This window comes from Capsicum annuum, chromosome 6, assembly GCF_002878395.1.
Source record: "Capsicum annuum cultivar UCD-10X-F1 chromosome 6, UCD10Xv1.1, whole genome shotgun sequence".
Lineage (NCBI taxonomy): Eukaryota > Viridiplantae > Streptophyta > Magnoliopsida > Solanales > Solanaceae > Capsicum > Capsicum annuum.
Genome location: NC_061116.1, coordinates 220,317,612 through 220,332,536, shown reverse-complemented (window position 1 = coordinate 220,332,536; position 14,925 = coordinate 220,317,612). Strand labels below are relative to the sequence as shown.

Here is a 14,925-nt window from a genome sequence, read left to right as displayed (position 1 = left end):
TACTTTAATGAGGTGAACCAGGTAAGAACAGTTAACCAATAACTATTGTTCTCTTTAACCAATAACTATTATTCTCCTTCCTAACTTTCCTCCCCAGCCTCCTATCCGTCCTCCTTCCGTTTAAATAAAGACTCCAATCTCTCTAGCCACAGTGACATCAGCTCTGTTTTTCTGTTCAAGAGCCATTTATAACGATTGCAGTGTACCAAGCACAACTTACATCCATAAGAAAACATATACCAATACTCAGATGCTGAACGAGCAATTTGATCAACACAAGCTGGCATCGAACCTTCATCTTCATAATCCAAAAGCTAATCTGATGCAAGTAATCACGCATTAATATTTGGCCTGCTAAACATGAGAAGTTTTATTCCATTTTTCCTCAACATCAGAAAGATGTTAGCTAAATGACATTTAATGGATCAATATTGCACCCTTTGTAACCTACAAGTATTTATTGGCAACCTTTTTTGTAACCTGACAAACAAATTCAAACGTGATTAGAACTGTTGAGCACCAACACAAGAAGGAAATGACATATATAAACCAACACGCATTGCATGCATTTTAATTTCTACCTAAATCCAAAAATACCATCAGAGACTAGAGATGGATTTTTATAGCTGCAAATTCCTAGTTCTTACACAGATTGAATGCCCACACACTTGCCTGATCTTCTGAAAAAGATCAAACTTGTAGGAGGGAGCTTACAAGATCTAATCCTTGTTGCATCTTATCCGACGTTCTCCTGCTCTCTTGTTATATACATCATATCAGGAAAATGCAGGAATTGATATGCAACATATCTCTACTTTTGTTTCGGAAGGTCAATTGTGATATCCATGCACAGTAATCATGCTTAAGTTGCTTTAACCACTAGGTAAACTATTAATGATTCCAATCTGAACCAGTTATGTGATTGGTTATCATCAACTACACCTCAACTCAAACTGGTTAGGGGTCAACGATTGAGTCCTCCATATATACCGCCCTCTTTCGGCCATTCCATCAGCTCTGGCCCTAATCTTATGATTGAATTCTTAGATACCTTTCAAACTTATATGAATACTGGAAAACTTATGACTCATGGGAGTAAAACATATATGAATACTTAGATACCTAATCTTTCGAGTTACTCTTTTTCCTTTCTAGAGATTTCTATAGCTCAATTCAATACGTTAAAGTACTTATAAGCTTCTGGCTTCTGCAAGTAGTGTGATTTTTAAGCAATTCAACAAATAAACACCCTACACAATCTTAATTGAGATAAGTATCAGGCAGAACATTGCAGTCTTCGCATGGAAACAACTGGCACTATGGCCACAAATGATTGGATACTAACAAATGAAACATTAGCAGCTGCTTCTTCCTTGACCTCATACTCAATCGTGCATATGGTCGTGACTTGTGCATGCAGCTCTATCCTTTTGTACGAATCCAAGATCAACAAGACCACCTGCCACCACCAAAGCTACTTTGATGTGCTTCCTATTTCAAAAATTATTTTCCATGTAAGAGGTGAAAAACAGAGAGACTGGTGGAAAGGTTAGTTTGAGGATTGTGCCAACACCATCCGCTTCACTAAAATCAATCTTGCGAATGACATTACAAAGTTCATTAACAAGAATATTTTCCAGCTGAAGCCTGCCATACACCTTTCAAGCTTCTCTGTCAGGACTATTCCAATCTATTCAATAATTATCACAACACACAGTTACGGTGGTACCGTGGTAGTCTGGTAGATAAGGAAGGTGCACAAGAAATGGCGTTTTAAGAAAGATCTGTTTTGACTACTAAATACAACTCTTTCCTGTATCCATATAAATATTATCTAGAGCTTCAAAAGACTATCATATTGAAGCTTGAAATGGCGTCAATGTCACAAAAAGAGAAGGTCCACCAATGGAGAATACGATTCTGACAGATCCCCATTCAATGTTGATGATGGAAGGCCAATGATTCAATCCATACTCGCAAAGAGTAAACATTTCACCAAAAATAGTCCAACAAACTAACAGAATTCTAAGTCAATTAGGGGTTCAATAGACTATGACAAGCACAATAGAGGACTGGTTTTCTTAATTGCCATTAAATCTCTAATGGTAACTCGCCAATATTTCTTATCTCAGAAATTTATCACTTGCTTCATAAAGGAAAATCTTTTCATCCTTTGGAGTCTGAACAAAGAGACATTACAATAAAACAGCAGCAGCAACTACAACTTTATCCCAAATAAGTTGAAATCAACCATCTATATTAATTTCCACCCTGTAAAGCAAAGCCGAATGCAAAGATAAAAGTCAATAAGAGGAAATACTAACCTATGCGGAAAAAGGCGAGCAGCAACACCGTTTTGAAGACGGATCTCAGCAGCTTCAGCAGCAGCAACAGAAGGAAGAACTACATGGGTAGTAAGCAGCAAATTCCTGTGGATCAAGAAACCAGTGCCACTCACAGCTCTATGAGCCATAGCAGGACCTTTGCCTGAAAAAATGGTAGCTTTCATTTTCTCAGACTTGCCACCCCCATTACAGAAACACCAAGAATCAACCAAACCCACCATTGTTAAAGCTTTAACTCAAATGGGGTTCTTTAAAATCAAGTAAGAGTGTAAAAATTTTAGATCAAGAATTGAAGGTGAAATTGCACTTTAGCTCAAAATGGTAGTAGGCTAGTAGCTTTCAGTTTCTCTTGACTGCCACCCCCATTACAACAACACCAAGAATCAGCCAAACCCACCATTGCTATAGTTTTATATCAAATGGGGTTCTTTTAGAATCAAGAAAGATTGCAACTTTAGATTTCTTCAGACTGCCCACCCCATTACAAATCTACTGAACCCACCATTGTAATACCATTTAACTCAAATGGGGTTCTTTTAAAATCAAGAAAGATTGCAACTTTAGATTTCTTCAGACTTGCAAACCCCCATTACAAAAATACCAAGAATCACCTAAACCAACCATCGTTATAACTTTAACTCAAATGGGGTTCTTTTAAAATCAAGAAAGACTGTAAATTTAGGGATGTGGTGACTATAATTGTGTTAAAATTAATATCTCAAAAGCTGGAGAGCAGTTGTACTAGCTGCTGCTTTAAAGTAGGATTAAGTTTAGATAAATAAAATTGTAATTATGTAAAATTTGATTTTATAATAGTTGCTGATTTTTAGGTAATAATATTAGCGATATGATTGTTTATTTTATTTCTTTAATTAAGTCTTTTTTTAGTAATTTTATATATAAATGTGACAGTAATCATTTCAATAAGAAATGAAAACAAAACAAAGCTTTTTTGCTCTTTCTCTTCTTAATTCAAGTTCTGTATTTTTTGTTATACAAATTAAATTTTGTTCTTTCTTTTTACAGATTGGTATCAAGAGCATTGTCATCTTGCAGGATATGTGAGAAAAGAGTAAATTAAAAAAAACACAAATTTTTTCTATATAATCATTCTTTAAACTGTTATCTGAAATAATTTATAGAAAATAAATTCTGAAACAAGTTTTCTAACTCCACCTGTCTTCAATGGTGAGAATTATCAAATTTGGACAACTAGAATGATAGTTCATCTTAAAGCACTCAATCTAAGCAGTAGAGCACGACTAGGATCGGCTAGTAATGTAAAAAATTTAGGTGGTTACCTAACGCCTCCATTTATGGGGGCCTCATTTTCTACCACTTATTATATTAGTAGTGTAGAAAAAAATTATAAAAAGGTTTTTTTCTAAAAAATAGGATTAGAAAAAAAAAATTAAAAAATAAGAGATTTTTGTTACAATCAACAGATAAGTAATTTATTATTCAATTGACATCTATTTTTACTTTTTCCATAAAAATCGTTTCCTTCCCTTTTCATCTTTAATTACCTTTTTTTTGCCTACTTTTCTCTCTTACTCACGTTCTCTCTTCTCTCTTTCTTTTATTCTTCTTTATTCTCCTTTTCCAAGTTCAAAGATTCAAAAAGTTAACATCAAAATTTAAACATTGTTGATAATATTTTTATTTTATTGATAATTTCACTTCGAAGAAAATATAATTCATGTTTCAAATTTAAAAAACACATTTTGAAGCGGCTAAAGATATTTGAGATCATCGATCAAGCCTTCATATTTCTTGAATCGGGTAATATCATTCTAATTTTTTATATTATTTTATATTTGATATTTGATATTTTTAAATTTGATAGCACATTGTGTTTAAACTATTTGTTTGAGTTTAATATGTCAAAAGGCTAGAAAAATAGATTTTAAATAAAAATGTATATAATTTTTGTTGTTGTTGAGTTTAAGGCCTCCCATTTAACTTTCGCTTTAGGCCACTAATATGCTTGAACCGCCCCTGAGGAGGACTATGAAGTAACTCCTCTTGGAGATAATCCAACGATGAATCAGATGAAACATCATAAGGAGAGAAAGACAAGGAAAGTCAAAGCCACAGCATGCCTTTTCTCTGTGGTATCTCCTCCAATTCTTACCAGAATTATGCAAATGAAGTCTGCTGCTGAAATTTGGAAGTATCTCGAGAAGGAGTACCAAGGAAATGAAAGAATTCAGAATATGCAAGTGATGAATCTGATTCGGAAATTTGAAATGAAGAGGATGAAAGAATCAGAAACTATAAAAGATTATGCAGACCAGCTACTTGACTTAGCCAACAAGGTGAAATTGTTTGGTAAGGATTTTACTGATGAAATAATTGTTCAAAAAATTCTTGTCACACTTCCTGAGAAATGTTGATATGGGAAAGACAAGGGAAACACGAAAACACTCCAAAACAGTCCACTAATCTTAAGGATTCGAGGACCAAGATGGAGACCACTCTCGGATTCACTACCACCACACAATAACAAGATAAAGAGGTGTGTTTTCAACACCAAAATAGCCAACAACACAACAGAAACGTGATGAACAATATGGCAACAAAACCCACCAGATTTGGATTCACAATAACAAGATACAAAAAGTACTACAAGATTAAAATAAAGGATAGTAGCTTGACATACAATATTCACAAATCTAAGAACCCTAACAATGAGAAAGGACCCTAAGACAAATGAATAGAAACATCAAGTTCTTACTTGGACCAAGAGGAACTCATGAACCTTAAGACCTAAGTTTTCCAAGCAAACAAACAACAAAAGTGATTCCACCCTCTTTGTTGTTACCTAGTTTCAGATTTTCAGATTTGTGCCTCAAGGAGAGAGGACTTTGCCTTTCAATGTTATACAATATTCATATTCATCAAAACTAAGATTAAAAACCCTAAGAGTTTATATTTATAGTGTATTACAAGATAGAAGGTAAAATACCTAAAATGACCCTTCAAGAGTGGGCTGCCCCTTTAGTGTTTGTAGTGGGCTATTTTTGGTGTGTATTTGGGTACTTAATTACACTTCTCTTGCACACACACTTGGAAGACTTCAATACACACCCACAAGATTCCATCTACGTGATCACACTCGTATCAAAATATGAAGCCACAATCTCTTCTTTAGAGAATTCTAAGGATCTGTCAAGCATTACCTTGGTAGAACTTGTTAATGCTTTGCAGGCATTGGAACAAAGAAGAATAATGAGGAAAGAAGATTCTGTTAAGGGTGTTTTTCAAGCTAAATCGCACAATGAATCATACAAGGGAAACAAAAAGAACGAGAAGCAAATGCAACACAATAATTACAACAATCAAGGAGGAACTAATCCACCCTGCCCTCATTGCAAAATCCATAGGTTCGCTTGGTGCTGAATCTTACTCCCAACCGAATGACACTGAATTGATTATATTAAACTGATTTCCTAGTTCATACTAGGATTAACTGAATTGTTACTGATTGTTCTGTTTAACAAAACTAAACTGCGATAATGAGTTTACAGAGTTTCGATCACTGACGAAACACAATTAAATTCTTATAACAAACTGAGCACTGAGTTCTGCTAACTGGTTGAGTTTACTGACATTACTGAGATCTGAGCTGAATACTGAGTACTACTAAGGTTTGAGCTGAATACTGAATACTACTGAGGTCTAAGCTGAATACTGAATACTACTGAGGTCTGAGCTGCATACTGAATTGAACTGAGATTTACTGAGTTTTGTAGACTGACGAAATATTATTGAATCTGTTAACTGACTAAGTTCATGAGATTTCTGATATTACTAAGCTGCTACTGAAGTTACTGAGTTTTCTTGAGTCATGAGACTAACTGAATTCTATTGATCATGGCTTGACTGAGAGTATCGTGGAAACATGACATGGCTCTAAGCACACAACTATATTTTTCGGGTACAAGTACCCCCAGGATTCGAAAGAAGGAAACTGACACTTCTTGACATTCATGAATACATGATCAATATCAACCATTCATAATACAATAATTGGGAAATTTCATGAAGTACATGGATATCATAATCTTGTACATGGTAGGAAAGCATATAATCAAGATCATAATCTCATACTCTAACATCATGGCATCCCAACAACATATTCATTGTACAACAATTGTATGGAAACCATTCAAGCATAAGGTTAATAGCATGAATTCATCTTTTGGCCCATATTAATTCATAATACATGTTTCTTGTTTCTCTTAAACATTTAGTCAAACACCTTACATGCACAATTTATGGCATAGATATATTCACCAATTCATACATCGTAATCAACAAAATTCATGGATCTCAACTCATGTGTCACCATAGCTTCATAAAATCACATAAAGATTCCAACTTTGGGAATCGTTCAACACCACAACATGATTATCCACAATCCACAACATGAACAACATAATTCATAGATTTCAACTTACATGCTAACATAGGTTCATGAAAATACATAAAGATCCCAACTTGAAACCATACCACAACCATCAACATGAACATAATCATACCTCAATAAAATATTCACAATACATGATTTAAAACTTGATTCTTGAGCTCCATGGATGAACACTATGCATATCTTAGATGGAAGATCCGTAAAAATTAACAGTGAAATTTCCTTGATTTTGATCTTCAATTGGAAACCCCTCTTCTTGTTCTTGAGAGAAATTGGTGAAAAGGAGCATATTTTGCTCTAAATGAGGCTTAATTCCGTATTTAATGGTATATATAGGGGTGAAAAATGACTAAAATACCCCTAAGGAAAGAGAGAAAGTCGCAGTTGTCCCTATGTTGTTAACAAACTGAAGTAAATTGGGCATAACTTTTTACTACGATGTTCAAATTGGATGAAACCAATTGCATTGGAAAAAAGACTCAAAGAGCTTTCATTTGATATATAGTATCTCTCCCAGTTCATTATATACAGGAAGTTATGATAGTTGAAAGATGACCCTGAATTGTGGCCTGAAATGCTGAAAACTGGGCAAAAGGCTACTGTTTTGGCACACCAAACGTACCCTTATGCTACTCCAAAAATTCCAAAACTTACCCGGGATGTACTATGACCTTGCTCCATCGCAACACAACTTGAAAATCGAAAAACGGATGTCGTAAAAGTTGTCAAATAAATCCCTGAAGTTCGGAGACTTGAAATAAGACTATGTCTTGATCACTTAGCAAAATTTTCTAAGTGTTGAAGCTTTTAAAGAGCTTTAAGAAGCTAAACACGCTGAATTTAACGTAAGATTTTACGGGGCTTACATATACATTATAGATTATAAATTATATATATATAGATTATAAATTATAGATATAGTGTACATGAATTTCACGTCAGAGTATTCCAAAAAAAAATTTCATCATTTGAAAGAAATTGCAGTGAAGACTCTTTGAGTCTTATTTGGTCCTAACTATTAGGTCTTTGAGTTTAGAAGTAAATAACATTGTAGTTGATTTATTTTTTTAAAAAAAAAAAAAAAAACTATTTCAACAGTTTTAGTTTTAGTTATTATTTTTTAAAAAAAAAAAAAAAGAAAGGGCGGTTTTAGTTTTAAAGAAAAATATATATTTGGTAAACAAAATATTAATATTGTTATTTCAAGTAAATTACAAAGCTATTTTTGGTAAAAACCAGTGACGGCAATCCGAAACCTAAATCGAGAGGGGTGTTGGACTCTTCCAGCCATATAAATACATCCTGCTTTGGTTAACGCCTTTTCTGAGATCTAATGGTATTTGCCCTCCCATCAATGGCGAGATCAGTCGGTTTTAGCCGATTAATTGGTTTTTGCTCCTCAAAGGAATCTTCTGCGAGATCAGTTGGTGTTTGCTCCCCTAAGAATTCATCTAATGGTTTTCGGCCCCCAATGAATTCATCTTTGGCGAGACCTAATGGTTTCCGCCCCCCAATGATTTCATCTTTGGCGAGATTAATTGGTTTTCGTCCCTCAATGAACTCCTCTTCATTGATCCTATGTCATTCTCGTACAAACGGAGGCAGCACTACTTTTGCTACTGCTACTCATACAGAAGAAATAGCTAGAAGAAGCGTGCAACTTCCTTGGTTGATGCTGCAGCCGCCGGAGAGCACATCCGTCTACAAATTCTACAGAATGTTCAAAAATGATGTGAAAGTGGTGGCTGTGGAAAGTACTCAGGACCCATCTGATTCCTACTCTCAGTTCTTGGGATCACCGTTTCTGGGATGGATGGCTTATATACGACGAAAAGATTGTCAGTTTTTTCTATTCAACCCACTCTCTGGCAAAAAAATCATTCTTCCACCCATTGAAACCCTTCCCTTTATAAAAAGCTTCGTCCGGAACCGCCTTTCTGGTTCGGTCGAGAGCTATACTACAAACTATACAGCCCGCGGGAGACCCATTTCCCCACAAATATTTTCCGAAAGCATCATCAAAGATGTTGTTCTCTCGTCATCTCCTATGGATGATGACTGCATAGCTGTGATCATTTATGGCTGCCCTGCTGAACTCGCCTTCTGCAGAATACGACATGGTCATCCCAATTCCTGCTGGATCCTCCTCGATTCGCCCTTTAAACAATGCTATCAAATTGTTTACCACAGTGAAAAGAAACTATTTTACACACTAAGCTCTATTACGGATGAGCTTGAGGCTTGGGATCTCCATAGCGATCCAATTAAGAGGTTTCACTTTCATGAGGATCAGACAGGGGTTCTGGGAAGCAGGAGATTTCCCCTAAAGAAGGTAGGTCGGTTTAAGAGGTCTATTGTACCGATTTATTGGGGGGATAAGTCATACTTGGTGTATGACCACCAAAGCCAAGAGCTTTTTCTTGTTATCCATTTTGTTTTAACAAGCCTTGGGCAGGTTGTTCACTGCGTGCCACACATACGCCCTGATTCGCTTCCCTACAAGACACTAGGTTTTGATGTATTCAAGTTTGATTTCATAAACGATCATCATCTTGTCAAGCTTCAATTATTGGAAGATATTGGAGATCGTGCAATCTTCCTTGACGAAAGACGGGCTTTTGCTCTGTCAACCACACAATTTCCTGAATTGAGGTCCGGCTCTATTTACTTTGCTGATGGCAGATATAAATGGAAGTACAATTTTGGAGGCCATGATATGGGCATTTGTAACTATGCCAACGATAGAGTTATCGACCAGATACCTTTTCCGTCTCATACTTGGTTCATCCCGGATGTTGATGTCGACTTTTAGGGATAGTTTGGTTAGGAAATAAGTTATATTGAGATTAGTTATATTTAAATTAGTAGATAGTTTATTTATAAAAATATTCTTAGTTTATTTACAAAAATATTTTCAGTTTGTTTAGCTTAATATTTCATGTTAAATTATTTGTTTAGTCCTAAATTCTCTTAGTTTGTTTCGCTTAATATTTCATATTAAATTACTTATTTTGTCTTAAATTCTATAAAATGTTGATAATTTTATTTTTTAAAAAAGATTCATCATAAAAATGTGTGAAAACAAATTACTCTCATCTTACATTATTTAGTATCATTAATATTTAGAAAGTTGAATTGTATTTTCGAATCAAGCAGTTGAATTGCTGAATTGAATTCAATTGTTGTGACAATGATAGTGGAGATGTTGGGTCGTGTGATTGTAAGATAGTTCGTGTCACGATCCAAAAATAGTTGAATTCCATTCAATTGTTGTGACAATAAATGTGGAGATGTTGGGTCGTGTGATTGTAAGATAGTTCATGTCACGATCCAAAAATACAAGATAAATCTTGACAGTATAATAAAAGCAAAAAGAATAAAATCAACAAATGCAGTCATAATTATTTGTGCTTTGATTTATGGTTGACATAAATATAAATTTAGTTTGTGTGAAATTAATTTGTTATAAGCTTCATGTTCTCCGTTTCAGTATATTCTTTTTTTTTTTATTCATATGTCTAATTTATAATGGAGATGCTAATTAATTGACGTGACATACAAGTGCAATATATATACTAAAATTAAATAACATGCATTTTTGCCTTTTAAATCATGAATATCATATATTGCAACTTCAATAGCAATATAATGTACTATTTATTCTTTTTATATGTAATTTTTTTTTTATTCAATAGCAATGTAATGTATTACTTATTGTTTTTATATGTAATTTTATTTTACGCATTGAAAATACACTTGCAATGCAAGTAACCTAAACTAGTTGACATTTAAAAAAAGAAAAGAAAAAAAAGACTATTTCAACAGTTTTAGTTTTAATTTTTAATTTTTAAAATGAAAGGGCGATTTTAGTTCTAAAGAAAAAGATAATTTTGGTAAACAAAATATTGTTATTATTATAAGTAATATATCGGTTTTAGCCTCTCAAAAGATTATGACGAGATTAATTGGGTTTGGCTCTTCAAAGAAGCGAGATTAATTGCGTTTGGCTCTTCAAAGAAGCAGGTGTCTCAATAAGTGGCCTAAAGCCAAATTTTAATATGAGGCTTTAAATATACGTACAAAAATATTATCAATAATTTAGAGTTATTTTTTTATTCTTACGTACTATTTTTTTTAATGTAGTATTCTTAGAACATAATAATATTATTATTTATAAAAGTAAAGACTAATTATAATTAATAAGATATTAGTCATATTATTTGCAATGCGTTACCTTGAATATTATTGTAAAAACTTCATTTATTAATAAGATTTGATAAAAAGTTCTAAAATATTTTTAATAAACAATAGAAAGTTCTTTTTTTTTTTTTCATTAATTTAAATTTTATACCTTTTATATTTTTCAATCTTTAATATTATTTGAAGTGAAATTAAATGGTAGTAAGTACTATATTGCCTTTATTGATGATTGTTCCAGATATTGTTGGATTTATTTTTTGAATTTTAAATCTTAGGTCGCTGGTGTATTCTGGAAATTTAAGGCTTTTGTGTAAAATCAGAGTGGTTGCAAAATTCAGGTGATAAGAACAGATAATGGAACTGAATATACTTCAAAAAAGTTCAACAACTTTTGTAATAAAGTGGGAATCGAGCATCAGCTAACGACACCTTATACTTCTCAACAAAATGGAGTAGTGAAAAGGAAAAATAGGATACTATTGGAGATGACAAGGTGTTTGCTCCATGAGAAAGGGCTGCCAAAGAAATTTTGGGCTAAAACTGCCAATACTGTAGTATTTCTGCTAAATAGATTGCCAACTAAGGCTTTGCAAAAGAAGACACCATTTGAGGCTTGGTTTGGTTACAAACCTTTGCTAATAAATCTGAGAATATTTGGTTGTCTTTGTTTTTCTTATGTACCTTAGGTGAAAAGAGATAAACTGGATAAGAAGGTTGAACCTAAAATCTTTGTAAGATACAGTAATCTATCAAAAGCTAACAGAATTTATTAGCCTCAAAATGACAAACTGGTTGTTAGCAGGGATGTCAAGTTCGTGGAGAATGACACATGGAGCTGGCAAGATGATGAAAAGCAAAAGAATCTAGAATTTCTAGATGATGATGTTGATGATGTACGTGGTAGAGGCACAAGAACACTTTGATATTTATCAAAGGTGTAATGTTGCAGTTCTAGAACCTGCAGGATTTATAGAGGCTGCGAAAGATGAGGAATGGAGATATGCAATGCAGGAGGAGCTCAAAATGATAGAAAAGAACAACACATGGGCGTTGGTTGACAAACCATCGCACAAGAAGTCTATTGGAGTCAAGTGGATTTATAGAACTAAGCTCAATCCTGATGGTTCTATAAACAAGTACAAGGCCAGGCTAGTTGCAAAAGGGTACGCGCAAATGTTTGGAGTAGATTTTTCTGAAAATTTTGCTCCACTCGCCCGTTTGGATACGATAAGAATATTGTTAGCATTAGCAGCTCAACAAGAATGAAAGATCCACCATCTTGATGTAAAATTAGCTTTTCTAAATGGTTACCTTGAAGAAGAAATCATTGTAGAACAACCTGAAGGTTTTTCTATCAAAGGCATAGAAGACAAAGTGTACTTGCTAAAGAAGGCATTGTATGGTTTGAAAAAGCTCCTAGAGCTTGGTATAGCAGAATTGATGCTCATCTTCTTATTTTAGACTTTCAAAAAAGCCTCAGTGAGTGTACGCTCTATATTAGAAAAGAAGATTCTGATTTAACCATTGTCTCTTTGTATGTAGATGACTTGCTAGTTACATGTAGCAATTTGGACTTGATCATTCTGTTCAAGACTGAAATGATAAAAGTTTTTGAGATGACGGACCTTAGTGAAATATTCTATTTCCTTAGAATGGAAGTTCAACAAAAAAGAAATGAGATCTTCATATGCCATCAGAAATATGCCAAGGAAATTCTCAAAAGGTTAAAAATGGAAGATTGCAAGTCTATTGCAACTCTTATGAATCAAAATGAGAAGTTTTGCAAAGAAGATGGAGTTGGAAAGGTTGATGAAGGACTTTATAGGAGTATGATAGGTTGCCTAATGTACTTGACTGTAACGAGGCTGGATATTATTTATGGTGTGAGTTTACTTTCAAGACACATGCATTGTACTAGCAAAATTCATTTTCAAGCAGCAAAACATGTGATTAGATATGTCAAAGGTACTACTCCCTTCGTTTAAAAAATAATGACCTAGTTTGACTTGTCACTGAGTTTAAGAAAATAAAAAAGACTTTTGAATCTTGTGGTGTTAAATTAAAGATATGTCAAATGTATCAAAATGCCCTTCAATCTTCTGGTCTTAAACATGTCATGTGAAAAGTTAAAATTACAAAGTTGCTAAAAAGGAAAGGGACCATTCTTTTTTAAACGGACTAAAAAGAAAAGTAGGTCATTTTTTTTAAATGGAGGGAGTATTAATTTTGGTATAATGTTCAAAAAGACAGTAGATTTTTAGTTTCGTGGATTTTCTGATAGTGATTGGCTGGTAGATTAGATGATATGAGAAGCACCTCAGGTTACTATTTTAGTTTTGGTTCTGAAATATTCTATTGGTGTTCAAAGAAACAAGATATTGTGGCTCAATCAACAGATAAAGCAGAATACATTGTAGCTGCTTTAGTTATGAATCAAACCATTTGAATTCGAAGCTGTTAGCAGATTTGTACATGGAACAAAAGAAGAGTACTGAAATCCTTGTAGATGATGAAGCTACAATTTCAATGCCAAATAATCCTGTCTCTCATGGAAAGGTAAAACTTTTCAGGATCAAGCTTTATTTTTTATGGGAGGTGCAAAAGAATGGAGACATAAACATGGTGCACTACAGAACTGATTTCCAGAATGCTGATATTTTAACTAAGTCTCTACCTAGAGCAAGATTCTAGTTTTTCAGAGAAAGACTTGGTGTTACTACTCTTGAGTCAAGGAGGAGTGTTAATATTAGTGCCTTAAAAGTTGGAGATTAGCTGTACTAACTGCTGAAATTCAGCTTACAGCTTTAAAGTAGGATTAAGTTTAGGTAAATAAGGTTGCAATCATGCAGAACCTGATTTTATAACAGTTACTGATCTTTAGGCAATAATGTTAGATATATGATAGCTTATTTTACTCCTTTAATTAAGCTTTTTCGGTAATGATTTTATGTATAAATATGGCAGTGATCATTTCAGTAAGAAATGAAAACAAAACAAAGCTTTTCAACTCTTTCTCTTCTTAGTTCAAGTTCTATTTTTTTCTCATACAAATTAAGTTTTGTATACTTGCTCAATAATCAGTCACCCGATCTCTCTCTCTCTCTAAAAATGCTCTCTTCTAACATTCTATTTTCAACATCACTTGTGACGTGATTGGGCCGACACTGGTGAAGCAGACTCTGGCGGATTAACGTCGTCGGCGACAGGTAAGTGTACTACTTGATTTTTCTCTCTCCCTCTTCTCTTTCTTGGTCCTTCTCTCTCCCCCCTTCTACCTCTTCCTCCTCTGCCATCCACTTTACTCTCATTGGTAGTGTGGGTTCGTTTTCTTACTTTAGCGATGGTAATTAAGGAAACTGATATATAACAGAATTAAAAAAAAAAAAGAGGAAAACGAGAAGGAAACAGATTTCGGGGGTGACGGGAAGGCTCAGGCGAACCGACTTGACGGTTACCGATGGTGATGGCAGTAGACACGAAACCCAATTCATATTTTATCTGACGACCTTTCGACGAATTTTCCAGGTGTCGTGATTCCGACGACCAACCTTTACATATCTCGGTGAAGTCTAACCTTGCACTTTATCTTTATCTTTATTTTATCATGATATTGTTGGTATCTTTATTTCTTGGATTTTTTATGGATTAAATTGTATGTTAATTTGGTGCCTAGTATATGTTGTTCCTAAATTTTGGTGGTATTTAGTGTTTTGCGTGTGCATGTTGCTGTTGTACTGTTTTGCACCTTTTTTTGTTGTCCTGTGCTGAGCAGTGGCTTTGGTGGTAAATGGTAGAGTAGGGTCATGTCCTGGGGACTAAGGGGTAAGGTCGGGGTCCGGGTTTGGGTTGAGGTGGAGAGGCGGAAGGCGAGGTATTAGGGGAGGAGTTGTGAGAGATGATAGGTTGAGGGTAGGGTCGTGGAACATAGGGACTCTGTAGGGTAAGTCA

The 14,925-nt window shown here is 34.3% G+C and overlaps 1 protein-coding gene across 4 annotated transcripts; it reads right to left on the bottom strand.

The window, feature by feature from the left end:
- On the bottom strand, positions 1-3,122 carry LOC107875620. Of its 4 annotated transcripts, none has more exons than XM_047414092.1 (2): positions 2,325-3,121; positions 1-1,459 (listed from the first exon to the last, which is right to left on the bottom strand). In XM_047414092.1, the coding sequence occupies exons 1-2, from the start codon at positions 2,564-2,566 to the stop codon at positions 1,447-1,449; spliced, it is 255 nt and encodes an 84-aa protein (XP_047270048.1). In that variant the 5' UTR covers positions 2,567-3,121; the 3' UTR covers positions 1-1,446. The 4 variants fall into 4 exon arrangements, with proteins under 4 accessions (XP_047270048.1, XP_047270047.1, XP_047270045.1 ...); XM_047414091.1 differs by having other exon boundaries at positions 1-319; XM_047414089.1 differs by having other exon boundaries at positions 7-1,491; positions 2,325-3,122.
- Between the last annotated feature and the right edge of the window lie 11,803 nt (positions 3,123-14,925).

Excerpts from the sequence above, each read along its gene's own strand:
- LOC107875620 (XM_047414089.1), bottom strand. The coding sequence starts at position 2,566 with ATGGTGGGTTTGGTTGATTCTTGGTGTTTCTGTAATGGGGGTGGCAAG. Across the intron at positions 1,492-2,324 it reads GCTCGCCTTTTTCCGCATAG|GAAGCACATCAAAGTAGCTT; the intron begins GTTAGTATTTCC and ends TTTTTGAAATAG.